The 21271-nt window shown below is 40.0% G+C and overlaps 1 protein-coding gene across 1 annotated transcript in view; it reads right to left on the bottom strand.

Moving 5' to 3' along the window:
* Positions 1-21271, bottom strand: part of IMPG2 (interphotoreceptor matrix proteoglycan 2) — a 56864-nt gene that overhangs the window by 26068 nt on the left and 9525 nt on the right. Inside the window, exons 3-7 of the mRNA XM_071758365.1 lie at positions 20602-20768; positions 12020-12051; positions 11873-11896; positions 2591-2643; positions 2025-2116 (exon numbers count right to left, since the gene is read on the bottom strand). Coding sequence (XP_071614466.1) covers positions 2025-2116; positions 2591-2643; positions 11873-11896; positions 12020-12051; positions 20602-20768 — 368 coding nt within the window. The remainder of the gene's footprint in view (positions 1-2024; positions 2117-2590; positions 2644-11872; positions 11897-12019; positions 12052-20601; positions 20769-21271) is intronic.

Below are 21271 nucleotides of genomic sequence, written 5' to 3'. Positions count from 1 at the left end.
ACCTCTGCTGAGCTTAAGTTGTAGGCAGTGACCCAGGGAGCCCTGGAGCAGTGGCTGTGCAATGCATCAGGGAAGCATGTAGCTATCCTGGCTGCCACTGCCAGCTGTGAATTCCAAGTTTAATACCACACTGATTTAAATTCTCACACAGTGAGAACACTTTCTGCATAGTTCTAGCATAGTTCAGCATCCTAGTCCTTTTGATATACTGAAAGACATCAGAAAAAAACAGATTTTGTTTCATGGTTGTGTTCTTAAACCACAGGGGAAAAAAAAAAAAAAAAAAAAAGGGACGGGATTTGCAGGGGAGAGGAGGATAGACTGGCTTAAGTTAACTTTAGCCAAATAGCCAACTGCCTTTGAGCTGTCTTTGGCTATTCCTGTGCAGTTCTTATTTTTTTCCCTGTTAAAAAGGAAAAAGGAGCCAACAAAGCAGACTTTTTTCAGGAAAGCTGCAGCCTGTGTTATGTATAGTACAGGAAATGGAAAAACTTCTCTCCAGAAATCTTAGCTGCCACCAGTGAGCAGCTTGCACAGTGTCCAGGGACCCTCTAAAAATTTTTAGCTAAATCCTCTGCCTCTCCCCATCCCTTTTTTACTAGGTAACTTTGTTAAGGACCAGAATGAGTGGTACACTACTTAAAGCCAGTCAGCACTTGAGAGATATGTAATTAGCAGGCATATATGTGCTGCTGCTGCGTGGCTGTTTACAGCTCCATGTGGTTTGAATCATTTCTCAGTCACCCAAACCCCAAAGCACAGTCAACATATAAGCAAAGCAGATGATGAGCTTTGCTAGCTCTGCCTTGTAATCTGCAATGTATTTTGGCTGCACAGAGCAAGGATGAGGTGTGCTGGAACTGTATAGAGTGAAAACACTGTAGCAGCAGCAGTCTAATTCTGGTTTCTTTGTGATTTAGTGAGTGGTCCTATTCTTTGCTCAGGCAGAAATACTTCAGGCATTTCTGTTCCAGAAAAGAGTAATGGTGTACATGGGACCAAACCACAAGTGTTCTTGAGACATAATATAAAGTCCTGAACTTGAGTCAGAAGCTGTCTGCCTTTTTCAGATTCAGTATTTATTCTTGGAAACACAATATCAGAGCTCCACAGTCAACCCCTAGAAGGTCTAGAAGTACAGCTTGGTCCTGCTTTGCTTCATGGCCCTAGTAGATTTCAGAATAGTGCACAGTACCATAAATCAGCTTCTATTTGTATGCAGCATGTGCAACTTTGTAAGCTTCTCAGTAAAGCCAGTGAGAATTTAACATTTATAATAACACAAAAGCCAGCTGATTCATACCAGTGCTTTACAAAAATTTTTTTTCAGTCCTGTAGGCCCATGAATACTGCAGTTGGAATCTAGAGTTTGAGCTTAAATTTTAAGCCAGGGGAGCTGTTTCCTGGAAGCAAAATACTTCCCTGGGACCTATATGGTGGTCAGCACTTCTGAAAGTCAGCTCACTTTTGCAGAGACATTTTAAGTACTTGATGGAGGCTTTCCTGTGTCAAGAATTTTGGTTTTGGTAACCAGGTAAAGTTGACTGCAAGATGATAAAGAGAAGTTCACTTATGTCAGCAGAAGAAAAGGATCACAGATTTGGAAGGAATCTCCAAGACTATCCTGGCCACCTCTGTGCTGTTCTACACAACTGGACGACTTGGATCGTTGAAACAGTACTACAATCAATTTAATGTTTATTTAGCAGGTGTTTCCATAGCAATAATAATACTCCACCTTCTTATAGGAGCTTACAAAAACCTTAGGCATTCCTGACTAGTCCTATATCACTAGCAAAATCCTCACCTGATAGCTCAACTTATCCATTCTCTCACTGTGGGGGATGTTGGACATTGCAAATGAAAAATACCTACCCAGGAAATTATATTAAAACTTTCTGAGGTTCTTGCCCTGTTTTTATGAAACCTTAATTTAATAACACCTGTAAGTACTAGGAAACAGTATTGCTTAAGAAAAGCAACAGCTTACTGAAACAAATGAAAAAAGTAAGCAAAGCACTCACAGTAGTGTCTGCATCTTCCATCTCATGGACAGTACCGCCCACAGGACTCTCAACAGTGATCTCATGAGGGAGAGGAACATTGGCAGCTGCATCTGAGTTTGAAAGAGAGCAGTATTTTTTTGTTTGTTTTGCCTTTTTTTTTTTTTCCCAATACCTATGTATGTGTAGATCCACACAGAAGCAGTTCATCAAGCATAAACCAACAGTAAAATGTGATTGCTATTCCATCATCCTGACAGAAACAACACAGGAAACACCTGAAGAGCCTGAGGAAAAGTATCAAATACACTAATCAAAATAAAATGCTAACGTTCTGTCTAAGCAGATGTATTTTGGGGAGCACAAAGTTAAGTGCAGTAAAAAAGACAGCTAATTTCTCAAGGAGAAATTTCATGACTCATACGATAACAAAATAATGTCAGCATATAACATGATCTCCAGGTCACAAAAAAGCACCATTTGGAATTGACAAATTCACAGCTCTTTCTCAAATCCAAACACCACTGAACTTTTCAATTTTCTACTAATTTGTAATCAAACTTGACAGGAGTTAGATGAAAACTCACCTCTCAATGTGGTAACATCAGCATCCAAAGCTGGAGTTGGAGTCCCAGTACTGCTAAATAAAATAAAATAAAATAAAATCAAAAATTGAAGGTGGACAGGGTGAGACAGATTTATTAGGTTTTGATTTATCTGTGATTTTGCTGCCACACCAAAATACATGTTTGCAGGAGAAATGTGTCATGGTACTATTCTGAAGATTACTTCATAAAAATTAGTGTTTGCAATATTTCAGTAATCTTTTGCAACTTAGATATTGGGTCACTTGCATCACACTTGCATCATGTGCCCCTCCAGCCTGCTAACCTCCTTATTTTCCAATTTTCTTGTCATTCCTCCCAAAAAACACACTTTGCCTTCTAGCCTTTCTGCAAAGGAAGCAAATGTGAACACCAGAGATTAAACACTAAGATAACCTGTAACATTCCACAAAACACTGAGATTTCAAAATATTCTCCAGTGCACTAAAACATCCTAACTGTACGTAAACCACTGCAAGAAAATGGGTTCTTTTCATTATAACTCTTACCCTGCTTCTGAAGAAGTCTTCAAAAGGCATCAGTTTCCAAATCCAATCATTGCATTCCAACACACAGAAAAAAACTCTTGGCCAAATGTGAGCAAGAAAAATACTTCAGAAAAAAATCAGATGAAGGCTGTCAGCCTGAAGAAAAAGTAACAGCTTTGACATGGCTCTTACAGTAAGCCTGAGTTCCTTGGTGCCAATTCTGTAAGCCCTGAGAGTCTGTCAAGTTATCAAGAGTGGGAGACACGCTCTGACAGAAACAAATCTTCCCTGAATGAAGGAAAAATTAGTTGTCAGGTTTGTTATATTTTTATAATATGTCCAATTTGTAAGATTGGAAATTTAAGTTCTGGGGAGAGTGAGCTTCTAAGGATCACTGAAGTTCACTGCACTGAGATATTTCTGTCACTTCTCATGGGATTCCTTTTATCTTGGTGGCCATACTTGTGCCATAAAATAAGCACTGCAGCAAGGAGACTTCACTGTAATATACAAAAGCACTGATACAATGTGAGCCATGGTTCCTAGCCTTGCCAGTTCTGATTTTTGATTCACATCCTAGATTACTGGTCTTGCAGTCTGTCCTGAAGCAAAACTCCAGTCAAAGCTGATGCACATTTTGCCTCCCTCAGGATGTATAAGCAGTCTATCACTCCAAAAAAAAAAAAAAAAAAGGCTTCCAGCATAAACCAGACAACTAGATCCAAGGTTACTATACTAAAGATACCAGGGCATAAGTATATGATCAAGCATATGATAGTTTCACTGAGATAACATGTCCAAATGTTTCTCTCCCTGCCTCTCACAGACACATATCACTGACCAATTAACAGACCTGAAGATAAATCCAATTTATTTTCTATTTAAGCCAAGAATCTTTTCACCCATCCTTTCCTTGGAAGCACAGGCTGGTCTTGTGCATAATGATTAACTACACCAAAATACAGTAAATTCAGGGAATGTTAAACTGATGGGGTGAGATCTATATAACAATTACAAAACATTACAGAAACTAACCTACAGATGAATAAAGCATGAAATATTTATTCAAGAGCTTAAACGGAACTTTCATGCATTTTCTTGAACAACTAAAGTACATGAGCCCATGCAAGCTTTGAAACGTAGTCATTTGTGTCTGCTTCCATCTTGTGGACACTGGTACCTTTTTTCAGACAGCACAGCACAAGATAATTGCTGATTGTTTGACAAGCTCAGTAGATGTTGGAATGATTTCCAAGATTATAAAGCCAAATTTTAGTAGCAAGTATAATTTTGGCAAGATGTACATTCTTATCCTCTCACCATTGCCATCACACGTCTAAAGAGTAACAAGTAACACGCAAAAAGCATCAACTTCTTTCTGATAAAAAGAAAAAAATCCTACATTGAAAGAATTTAGATTTTCTTAAGATGGTTGTATATATGGAATGCTGGTTATATTTTAGTTTTCTTAAACATTTATCATCCTAGAACTGAAAAAAAAACTATTGCTTAATTGTTACTAGGTCACATTAAATATTTTCCAATTAAATTTACCAAATTCCAAAGGTTTGTTATTCTTACCAATTTTAATAGGCATTAGGTTACATCTATACAAGAGCTTAACAATACTACATCATCAATAAATAACGCATTTTAGTGCATCATATTTAATGATGCTTTTCAGGAGAGGTGAAATAATCTGGGATTCTACGTATTACAAACTGTTTAGCATAACTAAGGTCTGAATAAAAACTCAACAAAGTGACGTGCAGTGAAACAGCTCCACTACAGGATTTGTAACCTTCTGTTCAGGTGAAGTGTCCAAATTCATATATAAATATTGCCTTGTATCAACACACTTCCCTTCAGAAGGGGACAACGAGAAACGTGATTTGCTTTGGTAAGCATAATTTTGGCTCTAACCTCAGCCTAAGACTCACAGGACTCAATCTCATCTGCCCATGGTTCAGTGCCCAATATTCTCTGAGGGGCACTCCTGACCTCCAGCTGCTGCCCCAGGAGGCACTGGTCACCCACAGCATCCCTGCCAGCCTTCTGCAGGTGTGCACTGTAACCTAGGGCATCTCAAAAGGATGTAAAAGGCCATCTGAACAACTGAATGGTGGAACCAGTTTTGTGGTGGGTTAACCTTGCCTAAGGGCCAAAGTTCTACCCAGCTGCCCTCTCCCTCCTCCTTCTCAAAGAAACTGGGGAGAGAATAAGATGAAAAAGTTCATGGACTGAGATAAAGACAGGAAGATCGGTTATCTCCATGGGAGAAACAGTCTCACCTTGGGGAAAATTAATTTATTGCATATAAACAGATTTGGCCAGCAAGAAACAAACACCCTCACCCCTTTGCTCCTGATTCCTGTACCTGGTGTGGGCTCTGTGCAGGCAGCAGATTCTCTGGGACATTTCTACTTGCTCCAGCATGAGTCCTCCACTGCCTGCAGGGAATACCCGCACAGAGCCTCCTCCTCCCCCCTTCAGCCCTGGTGTGTTCCCTGTGTTGCCATTTCTCATCCTTACTGTTTCCTCCTCTTCTCCCTGTGCAATGTTTTTGCCCTTTTTAAACACTTGTCCCCCAAGGTGGCACCAACTGTGGGGCTCAGCCATGCCCGGCAGGATCTTGGTTGGGTCTGGCTGGAACCAACTGGGCCTGGTTCAGGACAGCCCTGGCCACTTTGCACAGGGGCAGTCCCACAGGCATCAAATGCACCTGGTGCAGCAAGAACAATTTTAACTAAGTTGCTTCAGTTTTGGGAGGAAAAATCCTCAAAGTAGGCAAGAAAACAAAACCAGAAAACAAACAAGGAGAATGCTGTGGTATGGTAGCATTCACACTCTCATTTAGAGCACTGCAAACCCATCACCTTAAGCAGCACCAGGCTTGTCAGGCTGGGCATTGTTCTTACTGGGACTGAGGGGCTTTCAAATACAAACACCCAAGAGCTAATATATTTCCTGACAAAATTCTGGCTCACAGCTGGCTGAAAATGAAAAGCCAGAGGCTTCAATAACACCTAGTAAAATCCTTATCAAGCTAACCAAGCAAGGCCAGTAAAGTACTAATTTGGCCAAGTTAATAGGTATCACTTTCTCCCAGGAGGATAAAAATATTATTTTTAGAAAGTGCTATAACCAACCTCACTCTATGTACAACATTGTTTTTATATTGCTTTACCAGAACAGTGAGGTTCAATTTCTTTTTGCATACATTTCTTTTTTGCCTTCCACTTCTCCTTAATGTTTTAATTTTTCAATTGCCTGCTTTATTGATGTCCCAAAAAAAGTAGCAATAGTACAACTTTCCCTAAGGAAGCCACTCAATGACCCATGACAATGTACAGACAGATTTGCCTGAACACACTGCTCTTCAAGGTAAACACAAATTCTAATTCCCCTTCAGTCACACAATTTAAAATATCAGGGATATCTTTTTTTTTTTTTTTTTTTTTTTTTTTTTTTGCCCCAGTATTAATCCAGTGCCCAGTCTTTGTTTTTAAATATACCTACACAAGTGAGCCACTCCAGGTGGAGAGACTGTATTCCATAAAAAGCTTGTTGTGAATCTGAGACACATAGACATGAAATGTAATTTCTCTTGTCCTACCTGCATGAGAGATGCCCTGGACCACCTTGGCTGAGCAGCAAGCAAAATATAAAAACATACACATATATATGGAGAGGCAGGAAGGAATAGGCATCAGGAGATGTGTAAGCAGCAGAACAAATCACACTGCACTGCGTTTCCTTGGCAGAAACAACTGGTTTCAGATCACACAGCTCTGTTAGACACCAGCATCCAGGCAGGTGTAACACAAGTACCCAAAAGGGCCTCAGAAGTTGATCCAAAGAGTGCTAACAGAGAGCCTATAGGTATCAATGCAGCAAACAAAGCTCACAAATACAGCTTATACTCCCCATGGTAAATACTTCTGTATGGCATCAGGAAAAAACTCAGTAGGTCCCAGTCCATCAGAGCACAGAGTGTCCCACTAACTCACTGGCAGCTGTAGAGCCTAAACAAGTTCTTTATGTGCAGCCATACTGTGTAATAAAGGAGAAATACCACTCTGGACTTGTCATCTGGGGCACAGCAACACCCATGAAATTTTATAAGGGTATTAGTTACATTTTTCTCTATACTACTTCTAAAGATTTAACATAAACTCAAATATTTGGGTGAAGATGGTAACATCTTCAGATTTGTATTTTGTGTTCCAGATATCCATCAGTTTTCAGTTACCGGTCTGAATATCCTTGAGTCTAATTTGCTATGTCAAGCACTTATTTTTTCTTAAATTTTATTATTTCAATGTTCACAATGCACAAAGAAGGGAAAGCCATTTTATGGTCTAATTTGCTTCTTTTTAAATATTTTAATCACATGTTCTTAAGCTAAGCAATATGTGATTCCAGCAGTATTTTTAACCAAACAGTATTTTAACAGAACGAGACTGAGCCTTGTATTCAGATTCTTTTCCTTTTAAATTGTACTTGCATTTATCTTAATTTTCAGCTAGGTAGTTCTTGAATTTTGACCTCTTTTGGTTTTAATTTGAGCAAGACAGGCCTCTCATATTTGCTACTGGACAGTAAGGAGCACAAAAGGAACTAGACAATTGAAGAGAAGCAGTGTAGAAGTCTTTACATGGGGTAAAGCTCTGCTGATGCTCAAAAGCTTTTGAAACGAGCAATATTGTTGCTAAATCCACACATAGACAAAAAAGAAGCTCAGGTATGTTTCTACTTTACTGCAGGCAGAACTGCTGAACTGTTGAAATGAACCCAGCATGGAAGATATTTTCTTCCATGAAGCACATTTAGATAAACTGTACAAAATTTGAGCAGCTACATCATCAAACATTGATCCAGCACTAATGAAATCTGGGTCCTAAAATTGCCAGGGTATTTCAAATCAGAGAAGACAGGCAGAACAAAGGAGGTCCAGACATGATTTCTTGGGACTAGTTTCAGCAAGTCCAGAATCAGCAAGGATCACTCAGAAAGGACATGTGCTTCTCTTTATCTGACATTAATAGCCATTTCCAAAAAAGTGAGAAAGTAGTGCATTATATTCATCCTTTTCAGCTATACCATACTCACTATTCTTTTCTTCAGAATGTTACTGTGAATGCAGAATTTAAGCAAGGCTCTGACACAAAAGGTATTGCAGCAATTTTGTACTACTCCTTTGTCTTCAGTTGATTCTCAAGATCTGGCTTTTGACACCCACCCCCTCCCACCCCAGGAAATAGACAAAATGACTCTCCTATTGTCATGAGACATAGTCCAAAATTAGGAGAGCAAAACTGATTATTGGGAGTTCAAATAACCTAAAGAATAAAGCCATTATGAAAAGTATTAAAAGTCTTTAGCTGATATAATGCTACCACACTTCCCACTGGGGCAAAACTTGACGATGTCCACTGGGCTGCTCTATAGACATCTGGATTATGTTCCATATATTATTTTTCCTTTGAGGCTTTCTCCTCAGTGGTACTTAGTTTAATCTCTCCATTCCTTCACAGGGCAGGCTAGCAGAGCATTTAACCTACATGAATGCTGGCACTCGCTTTACAGGAACAAACTTGCATCCTGCTGTTATGCAACCATCAGTAATGCTGGTGTTAGTGAGTTATTCTGGGAAGGAAAATACACAAGGTACAAGCCACCTTTCTGGAGGCTCCACTGAAACCATCCTCACTTTTGACTAGCTGAAACCACCTTTTTCCAGGTAGATGGAGACACAGTATTGACATCTAGTTGTCAAGATGTATTCCGAGATGTAATTAGAAGGTCTATTAAATTATTTCTATCACAGATTCAGTTCTACAGCTGTTTATAGCTGTCTGCACAGTTTTGCTTGAATCTAGAAAGGCAGTGCAGTTAAAATGACCAACAGCTATCCAGAGCTATTCCAGATCAGACTCAGATTAAAGAAATGGACCATCAGTTGGTTTCACAGAAAATCCAGATTGATCTGTGCTCATAAAAAACCACTCCTTTAGTTTCTTTTGCCTTAAGTTCTAGAAAATGAACTGATTGCAAACATTCCTGTGTTCTTACCAGTCAGAAAACAGACAGAGAAATACCATCCCTGGAAATACTTAAAAGACAGGAAAATGTAGTCTTAGGGACATGGCTTAGGGGTGGGCTTGGCAGTGCTAGGTTAGCAGTTGGACCCGATGATTTTAAATGTCTTTTGCAACCCAAATGACTGTGTGATTCTATATGCCCAGTGATAAGTCTCCAGACTGAAATAACTGCTCCTGCAGAGCCAGCAGAGAAACTGGAGTTGCCCAGAGGACAAGTCAAAGCCCCTCTGTCAGACCCCTGCTATGGGCATCCTCTGGAGTAATCTGTCCTTTCCTGGTAATGTGGGAACCTCACCTGAACATCTCTGCTAGATAACTAAAAGCTGGTGGTTTACAATATTCCTGTCTTCCTTTGAGACATGAGACCATGCCAGTTCCCCATTCTGGCACAGATGGCACAGCCAGCTGCCAACACAGCCACGCTCCAGTCATTGCATTGCCCTGCACAGGACCAACCCCTCCTTGTGCCTTGTGTGGGTCAGCACCGCCCAGGGAATGGCAGCAGCCCACTCACATCTCCTGTGCAGAAGAAACTTGGCATTTGATTTCCCACACTATGCTTTAAGAACTGAAGGTGATCCTAGTTTAGGTCCTCACATTTCTTACAGAATGTTATTTAAAGGTCTTAATTTGATTCTAATGTGTACTGTGAAGTCCAGTGCATTTTTTTCAGGAAATACTCGTGGGCTGTTGGCCACACTGGGATGGCTCACTCACTCCTCTTGATGGAGGATGTCTGAAGTTAAATGAGACAACTTCTACCCATCAGAGCCAATGTTTTTATATCAGCCTGGCTTACAGACTTCAATTCTTAACTTTTAGTGCAGAGATGCCAGAACACTCCTAGAATTATTGTTGGGAGCTTTTTTTAATTTTGCCAAAATGAATTAATATAACTTCTTCCTCATGCACCGTTATCCAAAGCAAATCTACCTTTTTCTATCTCACCATTTCAGTCTTGTATTACTTGCTTCATGCAATAGATCACCACCATATTCAAGCACAAGACAAACAACAAGAAGAGGAAAAGATATAGTAAAATGAAAGTATAAATTAACAGTAGTAACAGTAGTAACAGAGATTCCATCCTAAAGCTATGAACAAGCTGAAGTAATATTTACTGGAATAAAAGCAGTGTATTTTTGAAAGAGACACAATACAGCCCCACAGTGAACTGAGTTGGATAAAGCTTGCCAGGTGAGTAATGAAGCCCCTTTAATATCTGTCATAAAGCATTTGGTAAGATGGCTTTTGTAAGAACACATTAATCCACCTTTTAATCAAATGTTGAGAAAATGTTAATTCTAATTCCTCTCATCTGTCTCCACATTTACTAGATTTCGTGAATGATCACAGAGGTATACAGTAGGTTTTTAAACTCAAATTTCTTCAGAAAGAGGAATTTTTGCCAAGTCTTCAGCACTCAAGCAGAGATAAGTGGATCTCTGAATTCACATTTTCTGATAAATAAGATGTGGTTCCACTCATGTAAACAACTAGTCTAGAGAATTACTGATATTAATAAGAAAGAATTGGGCCCACAACGTTTAGAAAGATAAGGTTCTAATTTTTTTGTTTATTTATTTTCTCTTTGAAAAGTATATAATAGTTTGGTCAATGTTGCATTTTAAACAGAGAAAATTCTGCACAGACAAAAACTGCCCAGTTGACCTGTAAGTCTCAGGGAGTGCTCACATCAGAGGACTGTTCAGATCAACAAGATTGAGAGAAAACAATCTCTTAGGAATCACTTTTACCCTTATCATCTCGTGTTATTAATTTCACCGTAGAATGTTGTGGTTATGAAATCATTAGGAGGATACCTAATTTGGGAAGATGGGCTTTTGAAAAAGTCTGTTAAGTGATTACTCTTTCCAGTAAATGAATTGCTTATAATCATCATAGCTTTATATGGCCAGTGAGCAGGGAATTGAGCCTGCCAATTTTTCAGATTAGTTCAGCACTAGGTTGTTTGGGTTTGAGTTGCTGTAAAAATAACAGTTTAGATTATACTTGCAGTAGGAATGCAGTAATAATAATGTGGATTTTCGTATTATTATGAAATATTTCATATTCTTCAGCTCAAAAAGGACATGGAAATAGCAGATTAGGTTGTTTTGATAAAAATAAGCCACAATTCAGACTAACTGCCTTGTTAAAATTGTTAGGACCCCATGCATCCTGTTCCCTTATAACTATTTTTCAAGCACATCTCTCAAAAGTTTTTTAAAAAAGCATTTTAAAAACTTCCCACTTCTTTGATTTTTTTTTTTTTTTTTTAATGATGACCAGCATGACCATAAAGCCTCTGGGAAAGGTTCTCAGGATAACCAGAAAAGTAACACAAGTAACTACAGACATCTCTTTCCCAAAGTAGATTTCGCCCACTAAACCTCTTCGGGTAAATAGCCTGAATCTGTGCCCTACAGCCAACAAGGTGATGACATTCTTAAGCAAAAGTACAAGCCCCAGACTGGCTGAGATATTTTGAGCATGCCAAGCATGCCAGGACAGAGGTTCACATGCAACAACCACAAGATTTCTCCACTGCACTTTTCTGTGTGATCTTCTGCACAGAGGTGAATTTTGTTCATCTTCAGCGCACAGATCAATTCCAGCAGCAGCTGGAGAAAGGACTGATCATAAGGCTTTAGAAGGGGAAAATTACTTACCCACATGACCAATCAGCGCAGGAGCTGATTAAAAAAAAAAAAAAAAAAAAAAAAGAGAGAGAAAGAGAAAAGATTACAAAATGTCATAGCCGAGCCCTGCTGTTATCTCTGGAGAGAATAAAATGCAAGGCAAACACAGGTACTCACCTGCCCATTGCTTCCTTTGTATAGGACAGTTTCTGGAAAACAAACAAACCAACCCTAAGTATATGTAAATATCATAAGGTGAAAGGAATTGAAATACAGTTTATACCACCTTATTTCCTCCTCTGTGCCAAAATGATTTTCTTTGTTCTATGTCCATTTGTTAAGTTCTAAATTTATTAACAAAGTCCCCGATGAAAAGAAAATGTGTCCTACATTTCCAAAATGCAACTGAAGCTCAACGACAGATGCTGTAGAGAGCACTGAGCCTGCCAAAAGATGCTCAACACTTCTGCATTCTCCTGCTTTGCTCTGCAGAGCAGGCTTGCAAGAATCTTATTTCAAGGAAGCTGTCTTAAGATATTCAGTATTTCTTCTATCTGTATTTAAAAATACCTTTTTGAAAGTACAGTTACAGCTACAGTACCACAGTAGGATGAGTCTGATGACTTCGTTTATGTCCACACAAATGACAGGGATGACAATTTTTCACATATTGATGTATACAGACTAAGGCAGGGCTAGACAGTTCACCATTTTTCATCAAAACTCTCATGGTATTAGTGCCATTGGTTCTAGAGAGTCACAGGAGTTTCTGTGAGGATCCCCTGCATGAAGTGGTGAAGATCTTGAGCAGTTTGCAGCACGACAACTGTTGAGAAATAATGCTGCATCCTACTGCTGTACCAAAGCAAACAGCATTTAAATTAATTATAGAATATTAGTGCTCAGGCACAAAATTTATGCTTCTCTCTGGTGTGGAGGAAAAGAGATTGTTTGGCAGTTTTTTTATTAGGCTGGCTTTCTCTGTATCATCAATGCTGACATATTTTTCAGCAAAAACTCAACACATAGTATTAACACATAGCATTTCCACTGTGAAAACCTCTCTGTAAACACCTATATATATCCTTAGTGACCTAAGGACTGACACTCTAAGCTACCCTGGTGACTCTTTCTGTGAAGGAGGAGTGAAAATGCAAAAAGAGACTTTCTGAACAGGTTAGCCTGCTCATTCCCACAGCTTTAGGGTGCTGGGATCTGCAAGGAACAGGGAGGGAAACTGCTTCCCTCTCTGCAAGCTTTTGGAAAGTTTTATGTAAATAGCAGCCCTTTCAGTAAAAGATCTTTGTTTATTAGAAAAGGAGACTTCCTTCCATATTCAGCCAGTCAAAGCAGTGTGTAGGTGTCATGAAAAACAAGCCTGGTCATTAGAGGCCCCACACATATTTTGGATACCACCTGGTAGTCCCCATCTAGCATCTTTACTCATTATTGCACAGAGGCCATTGACAGCAGAGGTCAGTATGGTCCTCAGCATCTCACACATCAGAGACACCCCAGAGGGGGGGCCGTGCCCAAAGCTCAGTGCAGGGCAGCCTGAGGAGCTGGTGGCACCCACCTTTCCTGAGCCTCTTCACCATCTAGTTTGCATGCCAGGTTGGGGTGGAGGCAATCACTGAAATATTTTAATTTCATGGCAAACAGGCACCTTTTGCTCCTAATTAGAAGCTAAAGGCAGTGGCTTGGTTTCTCATTAAGCTCAGAATAGCCTTTGCCAAGTCACCTCACCTCTGGCTCAGCTGCTTCATTAACAAGATGGATTACAAACATTCCTACATCTTTACCCTTTCAGTACTTAAAGCAATCTATAAATAGTTCTACACAGCAGCAACAACCACATCAAAACTCAAGGGGACATCTTTTATTCAGTGAAGCTACCTCTGTCAGACACTTTGTATAAAATTAGTTCTCTTGAAATGAGACCTTCATAACATTATTATACCAGTCCTCTTAAAGCTGGATGCTGAGTTTTGTGTCATTGCACCAGTGCTTTCCCCTTCCTCAACAGACCACAACTAGTTTCATATAATGCAAAATAATCACAAATTAATAAAAATTCATAGAATTAAATACAGGCTACCACAATATCAAAAATCATGTACAATACTGAATGGATGGATGAGCTTATGCCAACTTGTGAACCCACAGAAAAGCAATTACATAGGAGACCCTTGTCTGATCCTAAGAGACAATTGTTATGGGCAGAAGATGAAATACCTCAGAGATAATTCAAGGCATGAGAAAAAGGTAGAGGAAATGTCAAGGAGATCTTCAATAATCTCATATTAGTTTAATCCCATCTATGTAGGATTGTACAAGGCACGTTTGATTTAACTCACCTGTACAGATCATTTCCACCAGGAAAGCTGTATCAAGAAACTCTTCTCTCTTTGCTTGCTCTGATTTCCCACCACATTTATGTGGCAGAACCACACACAAAGAAGGCCAAAGCACAAGAGGGAATCCAAGGAGATGGATGACAGTGTCCAGAACTTAGGCTGGAGGGAAAGGCCAGGATGGAGAATAGTGCTCTGAGGCACAGCCCCTGACAGATAAGATGATAACATGGTCTACAGTGAGCAAGAGGACAGAGAGCAAGGGAAGCTTAGTGGAACATAAAATATTTTAGGCATGTTCGTCTTCAAGGGAAGGCTGATCTCCAGGCTGATAAGGTATCAGAAGCAAGCTAAGGGGTCATTCTGTCCAGCATAAATCAGCTCCACAGCAGAGGCAAACTCTCAGTGTAGAAGTGATTCTTCAGTGTCTGATAGGCAGTGCTATCTAGGTGAAAAACAGGAAAAACAAGGAGGAGCTACAGATTTGCAGGAGCAGATGATGAGGATGAGGTGTTGGTTCTGAGCTCTGTCTGGAAAGAGATGAGCACAGGCTCCATGGGTGACAGTTTCTATGCTGTGCCAGGTGTCTCAGAGAGACTGAAAATGGAGATTTAGGCTGGAACTGGAGGCAAGTTATCAAATAGAGAATTAACACAGAAAGAGCCTAAGAGATGAAAGGAAGGTGAGGCAAGATTTGGAGAATCAACTGGAGCTAACTTATATATTTGCATATATGTGGTGAAGATGTGGGCTTTTTTCTTTTTAAGCTGGAGGAGGCTAAAACTTGCAATGCAAAAAGAAAAGCGAAGTCAATAGGAGAATAGTAAGTTTGGGATAAGAAGGAAGATGAAGGAAATCTGACAAGATGGCTCAAAGGCAGACAACTGAAGCGAATTTTTTTGCATTCATATGGGAAGGTGGTGGGTGGTGGAAGAGTGGACAAGATCTGCTTTTTTTTCCAGATTCAGAAGGAACTGGAGATGCTCTATGCAAATTAAAAATGTTAAGGTATGTTACTAGGGCATTTGATTAAACATAGAAAGACAATGGTTAGCAAGGAATATTACAGAACAGAAAGAACAGAAACAGCTGAAGAGGTCTTTCTGCCTCAGAAACCTCAGGAAGACAAAATCAGGTGTTCATAAACTACAGTGCTGGGTGTAGGGAGTTACAAATCACTCACACCATTGAGGTGCTACATCCCACCTTTGGACACAGCTCAGAATGCAGGCAAATTCACATTTTACATGTTGCTAAGTCCCCAGATCAGCATGCTGAAGAAGTATTTTGTTATGCTACTCATTAAGGCATCCTGAAACAGAGTTGCCTTCTGCCCTTTTTATCCCAGTCTGCCTCCTTGAGCAGTTAACTTGGGCTCCAAACACTGTAACAGAGGGAGCTGCTGATGGGCTGAGAAGTCAATGCTAAGCAAAAGGGTTGGCTGAGTCAGCAGTATTGCTGGTTTTGTTTCTTGGCCCAGGAGCTTTTAGAGTTGACTTTTGGTAGATACATACTGTTCAGATATCTTTTGTTACACACATGGGGCTGTGTATATGACTCCTCAGCAGCTATAGCAGAGCATCTGCTCAGTGACTTAAATTACATGAGCTCCCTCAATTCTTCATTTCCCATGACAGCTTTTTTCAACATGCCTTCTTGCTCAGATCTACAAGGCACAGCAACTCATCAGAACTTTACTTTCTGAATTTTGATTGAAGTTTGAAGAAAAAGGGATTGGGACATTTAATCTGCCACAAAAGACAGATGTTCTCTATTATATGCATGGGATGAAGGCAGAACTTTATGACAGAAGCACTACGGTATTGTAGCTTTAAGCTGCATTTTGCTATGGACTCAGGAAAGATATTCTGTTTTTATTAGAAAGATGAGAGAGTCTCCAGCTTCCATTAGAGTCTCTTAGTAAAACCTAAATTTCCTGAATTCTAAAGGAATTGTAAAACATCGTTTTGTTATTTTGATGAATTAAAAACCAGCCACAAGCTAACAAACAGAACAAATATGAAGTGATGTAAACTGATGGCCCACTTTGCTTGCTTTAAGCACTTTCATGAACATGAAGGTGACAATTACCTCAGCCCCCTCAGGACTTAACTGGATGTGCAGCAGTTAAACAGACAAATCAGTATTTTAAGTCCTCTACAGTCACCAAGGGACAGTATCAGAGCTATTTCAAGATCTCCACCATGCTAGTAACTCACATGGATGAGCTCCTGTAGCTTTTTGTGGTGGCTGCAGCTGCTGAGCTCTGCTTCATCACCACATGGAAGAAGCTCTATGCAGACAGAAACCTTGGGTTAAGCAGCAGGCACGGCCCCAACTTGTGTTTCTTGCTCTAGCAAGGAGTTCACCACTACTTACATTTCTCCTGTTTGCTTAGGTCTTTTCTCTCTTTTGAAAATAAGGATGAGGAGTCTGCCACAAATAACAAGTGGCCAAAAGCTGAGGAGTCATGGAATTCAGAGGTCCTCATGTGCCAGCAGGAAGTTGGCAGCTACACAGCAACACTTGACATATTCTACATCTGGATTATCACTTTTTTCTTCCCCAGGGTCTATGCACACCAGTCTTTCTATTTACTTAGTTGAATAAATATATTCTGTTTGATACACACATGAGTCTGAGTAGCTTCAATTCACACCAGGAATCAAAATTATTTAAACAACAAGGTGTGAAATTGCTGAAAGTATTTATACAAGATAATCACCAACACATAGGATTTATTTTTCTTCCCATTGCCAAAGGCCACATTCAAAATGTCAGCATGTGCCACAGCTAAATGTTGTAATACACTTTCTATAGCAAAACAGCAGAAGTCCTGTGGTCAACATGCATGTGTCCCCTATTCCCTTTTTTAATGTTTTCTTATATCAGGCTAATAAAAACCCTCCTTGGAGACTCCTCAGAACACACAGAAGAGAAATCTCTTCTCTGAAGGACTGAAAAAGCAGGATAGCAGGTGTCAAAACAGTTCAGCCAACTACTCCAGAACTGCTTCATCCTTTCAGTCATCTATAAAGTCAAAAAATGTGCCCAGCAGCTATGTGGGTATCTTATGAAGTGCATCAAATGACAACTGTAAGTGCTTCCATCAACAACAAAGACTCTGCTGGTTTGGCAGGCAGCAGTGATTTAATCTCATAGCAAGTACAATGCTCCTGAGAAATTGATAGTTGTTTTTCCTTTTGTTTCTCCTCTTTCAGATTTTCCAGCACAAGGGTGAACACAGTAACAGTTGCAGGTCAGAGTGGGGGCAATTTTTGGCAATATCACAGTTATAGACACAGACATTCAAAAGTGTAGACTGACCATGTGAATGGGATGAATGAGGTCATTCTATACAATACAGGTTGCACTACACCTGAACTACTGGTATACAGTAACACTACTGGATTTAATTTATATAAAGGAAAGCTTATATGAAGAAAGATATCACAATAAAAGCTTCCCTTTGGATTAGAATTAACTTCTCCTTTTCCATTTATGCCAAGATTTAAAAAGAGATGGAGAGGTAACATAATGCCACACTTTCTAAATCTACTTAATATTCAAACAAAATAGTTAGATTATTATAACTATCCATCCTGTGTAAAGTACTTTCATTTATATGATCACAAAGAAAGTAAAATGAAAGAACTGAGTGGGAAGAATATCTAAAATATTTTTTTATGGTTGGCATGAGTCTGTTCATCCACTCCTTCTGATAATCTGGTAGGTGATTTGCTTTAGGAATCTGATGAAAACTTAATGTATGTGTTATATATTAATGTATAACATACATATACATACACACATGTGTATAGGCAATCATACAGAGGAAGGCCTCAATTCTCTTAAAAAAACATATGGTGCACAGCAGGAAAATGCAAAAGCATTGCCTTCTGAGGCACAGCTCCCATAGCAGCAGAAGTCATCTGGTGTCAGAAGAGCAAACTCCAGCTATGTATGCCTTCACTTTCACCAAATTAATCAAGTTTTTTTGACAGTTTTTTTCCTTCCTTTCAAGCAATTGAGGGTGTGGACTTAGTCACACATATCACACTACAGAGTACTGTGCATGCTGTTAAATTATGGCAGCCCTTTTGTAAGAAGTGCTCAGCACTTTATGAGAAATGAAATAAAAAGAAATGAAAAAAACCCACATGGCAGTAGCTGACTGTGAACAAATGAATGAATATGCTGTAACACAAGAAAAAAGTTCCAGCTAGTAGAGAAAGGCTCAACCATGAAATCTGGTCAGATTAACCAGAAGAACCTGGAACAAACAAGTGAGTGCTTTAGAAAGTGTTCTGGGTCCCACAGGCTGAGCTGAGCCCCAGCTCTTGCCACCACATTAAACAGGAGCAAACAACTAGGAGGAGGATGGATGCTCTTAAAAGCAGAGTCATAACCATTTAATGTTCTCAGAGCTGCTTTGAAGAGGTCTCACACTCTGACAAGCATTTTTTTGCATGTATGAGAAAGAGTGAGTCAGGACCAGAGTCAGCAATTACACCTATGCTTGTGGCCTATGTTTTCAAAAATACACCACGAGACCTTTTGAGGATGGCTGATCAGGGATGGATAGAGTGCTCCCACCTTCAGTCTTCTTCTTTAAATTGAGTTCAGGCTTTTTTTTTTTTCAAAGAAAGTCACCTGAGAGATTTGTGACATCCAATCCCCTTACCACAGGTTAGTCTCCCTTCAAAGCAGCCCAAACAACCATCACCTTTTACCAACTGTGCTGAAAGTAAATAAAAGGATGAACAGTCCCTTTCCAGAATATTGCAATGCTGAAGGGAATATACCCATCTACAAGAAGAAGGAAACCTAAATACTCATAAACTCTCTGAATAAATCACCAAACACAGAGCACTCCATCTGACTCCACTGTAGTGTTGCAGGGCCATACCCAAAAAAGTAAAGCAGCAGTGGGATATTAGATGTGCCATCCTGCTTCCAAGAATCATCTTGCTTTATTTTAATAAGGCCCCACTATAGACAATCTCACTACCAAAATCTTACATAAAGCAATGATACAGTCACTGTGCACATGAAAAAGTTCATGTGGCTTTTACATGTCTCCATCTTTTTGCAAAGTCTTAGAAGGACAACAGTACTATAAGACATCACAGAAACAAACTTTGGCAAGCGTCTACCTGTGAAGGCTAACATGCAGAGTCAGGAAAAAAAATGTTTCTCCATTTATCACAACACTTCTCATATTCGTGTAGTTCTAGCACAAGAGTCCATGAAAAAACAAAGCAGAACAGAAACACATCAGCACATCCATACTAGCAGGACATCACTGATTCTATGGCATCATAAATTTAGGACTTACAATGAGTTTCACAAAACTACTCATCCAGTAGCTTGCAAAAATAGAAGACATTGCAATCTTAAAAAAGATCCATAAACCACCGTACATTTTAAGACAGCCTTTTACCCAGAGAAATTAAGACATTTACTGTATCCTAGATGTGAACAAAGCCAAGCACTTAATTTTGAACTAAGGACTTAATTTTAAAATTCAGACACTCCTGACAAGACAGACTTCCTGATTCAAAATGCCATTTGGTTTTCTGGCATCTCCATGTAGAGTTCAGAGCAAGGAGGCTGCTGCATGCCACAGCCTGCCTCATGTCACACTGCCTTTGCTGACCAGGGGTTTAGACATCCTCTGTCTGCCAGGATCATACTGAAGACAACATTCCCTTCATAATAATTGCTTTTCCCTCCACCATATCAGCTACAACTTTGGAACTGCTCTCAGAACTAGGGATCCAAGAGCCAGGCTACTCGTGCTTGTCCATTTTACTGCTTCCCACGTTACCATTGTCTGCCCTATGCCAAGATCATAGAATTGGCTGGGTTGGAAGGGACCTCAGAGATCATCAAGTCCAACCCTTGATCCACTACCACTGCAGTTACCAGACCATGGCACTGAGTGCCTCATCCAGTCTCTTTTTAAATATCTCCAGGGATGGAGAATCCACTACTTCCCTGGGCAGCCCATTCCAGTGTCTGATCACCCTCTCCATAAAGAAATTCTTTCTAATGTCCAACCTAAACCTCCCCCGGCACAACTTGAGACCGTGCCCTCTTGTCTTGCTGAGAGTTGCCTGGGAAAAGAGACCAACCCCCCCCTGGCTACACCCTCCTTTCAGGGAGTTGTAGAGAGTGATGAGGTCTCCTCTGAGCCTCCTCTTCTTCAGGCTGAATACCCCCAGCTCCCTCAGCCTCTCCTCATAGGATCTGTGCTCGAGTCCCTTCACCAGCCTGGTTGCCCTCCTTTGGACCTGCTCCAGGACCTCAATATCCTTCCTAAACTGAGGGGCCTAGATGCACACAGCAGTGGGACATCATGTCCTTGCTCCTGAGAAAACACCAACCAGATGCTGCACCCACCTTCTCAATCAGGCTCCGGTGCTCCTCAGACTGACTGAAGTTCGTGCCCATTTCAAAGGCTGTCATGGTCCCGCCCTCACACAGGCTCATCCAGGTGTGATATTCCTCCCGCTCTGGCAGTCTATCCCAGAATGTCTTGAAGACTTCCCAGACTGTTTCCTGACACACTTAAGGCACAAGAAAGGGCTGTTGTTAGTCAGATAGGAGTACTTCCGTGGATGCCATGCGTGGACAGGATAGTACTGTCCAAATGCTGTATGCTCTTCAGGACATAGATATAGAGAATACCGTGTTTATAAACCTACGTATAAATGTGTATGGCATTGAAGGAGCTGACAATGAGGATTTTCTGGATCTTCTATACTCATACTACTTCACTCCTTGACTGTTTTTTTGTACTGCAGTAATTAATTAATTACATCATTAAAGAAAAAACAGAAGAGAGCAAGAGAGAGCACACTTGTCTTCTAACAATCACCAAGAACAACAGCATTTTTACTGAATGAAATTGCCCTTGAACAACTGGTCAAACTTCTAGAAAATTTAGAAAAACTTAGTATGTTAAACATCTTCACAGAAATTAGAGCTGGAGCTTAATTTGTAAGAATGACAGATACAGCAATTAAAGCTTTAAAAGGCTCAATCAGTAACAATTTCTTTGGATTCACCT

The sequence above is a fragment of the Heliangelus exortis genome, chromosome 1 (genome assembly GCF_036169615.1).
Source record: "Heliangelus exortis chromosome 1, bHelExo1.hap1, whole genome shotgun sequence".
In the NCBI taxonomy this organism is placed as follows: Eukaryota; Metazoa; Chordata; class Aves; order Apodiformes; family Trochilidae; genus Heliangelus; species Heliangelus exortis.
The sequence above is the reverse complement of the archived record's forward strand: the minus strand, read 5'-3'. Positions and strand labels throughout refer to the sequence as shown.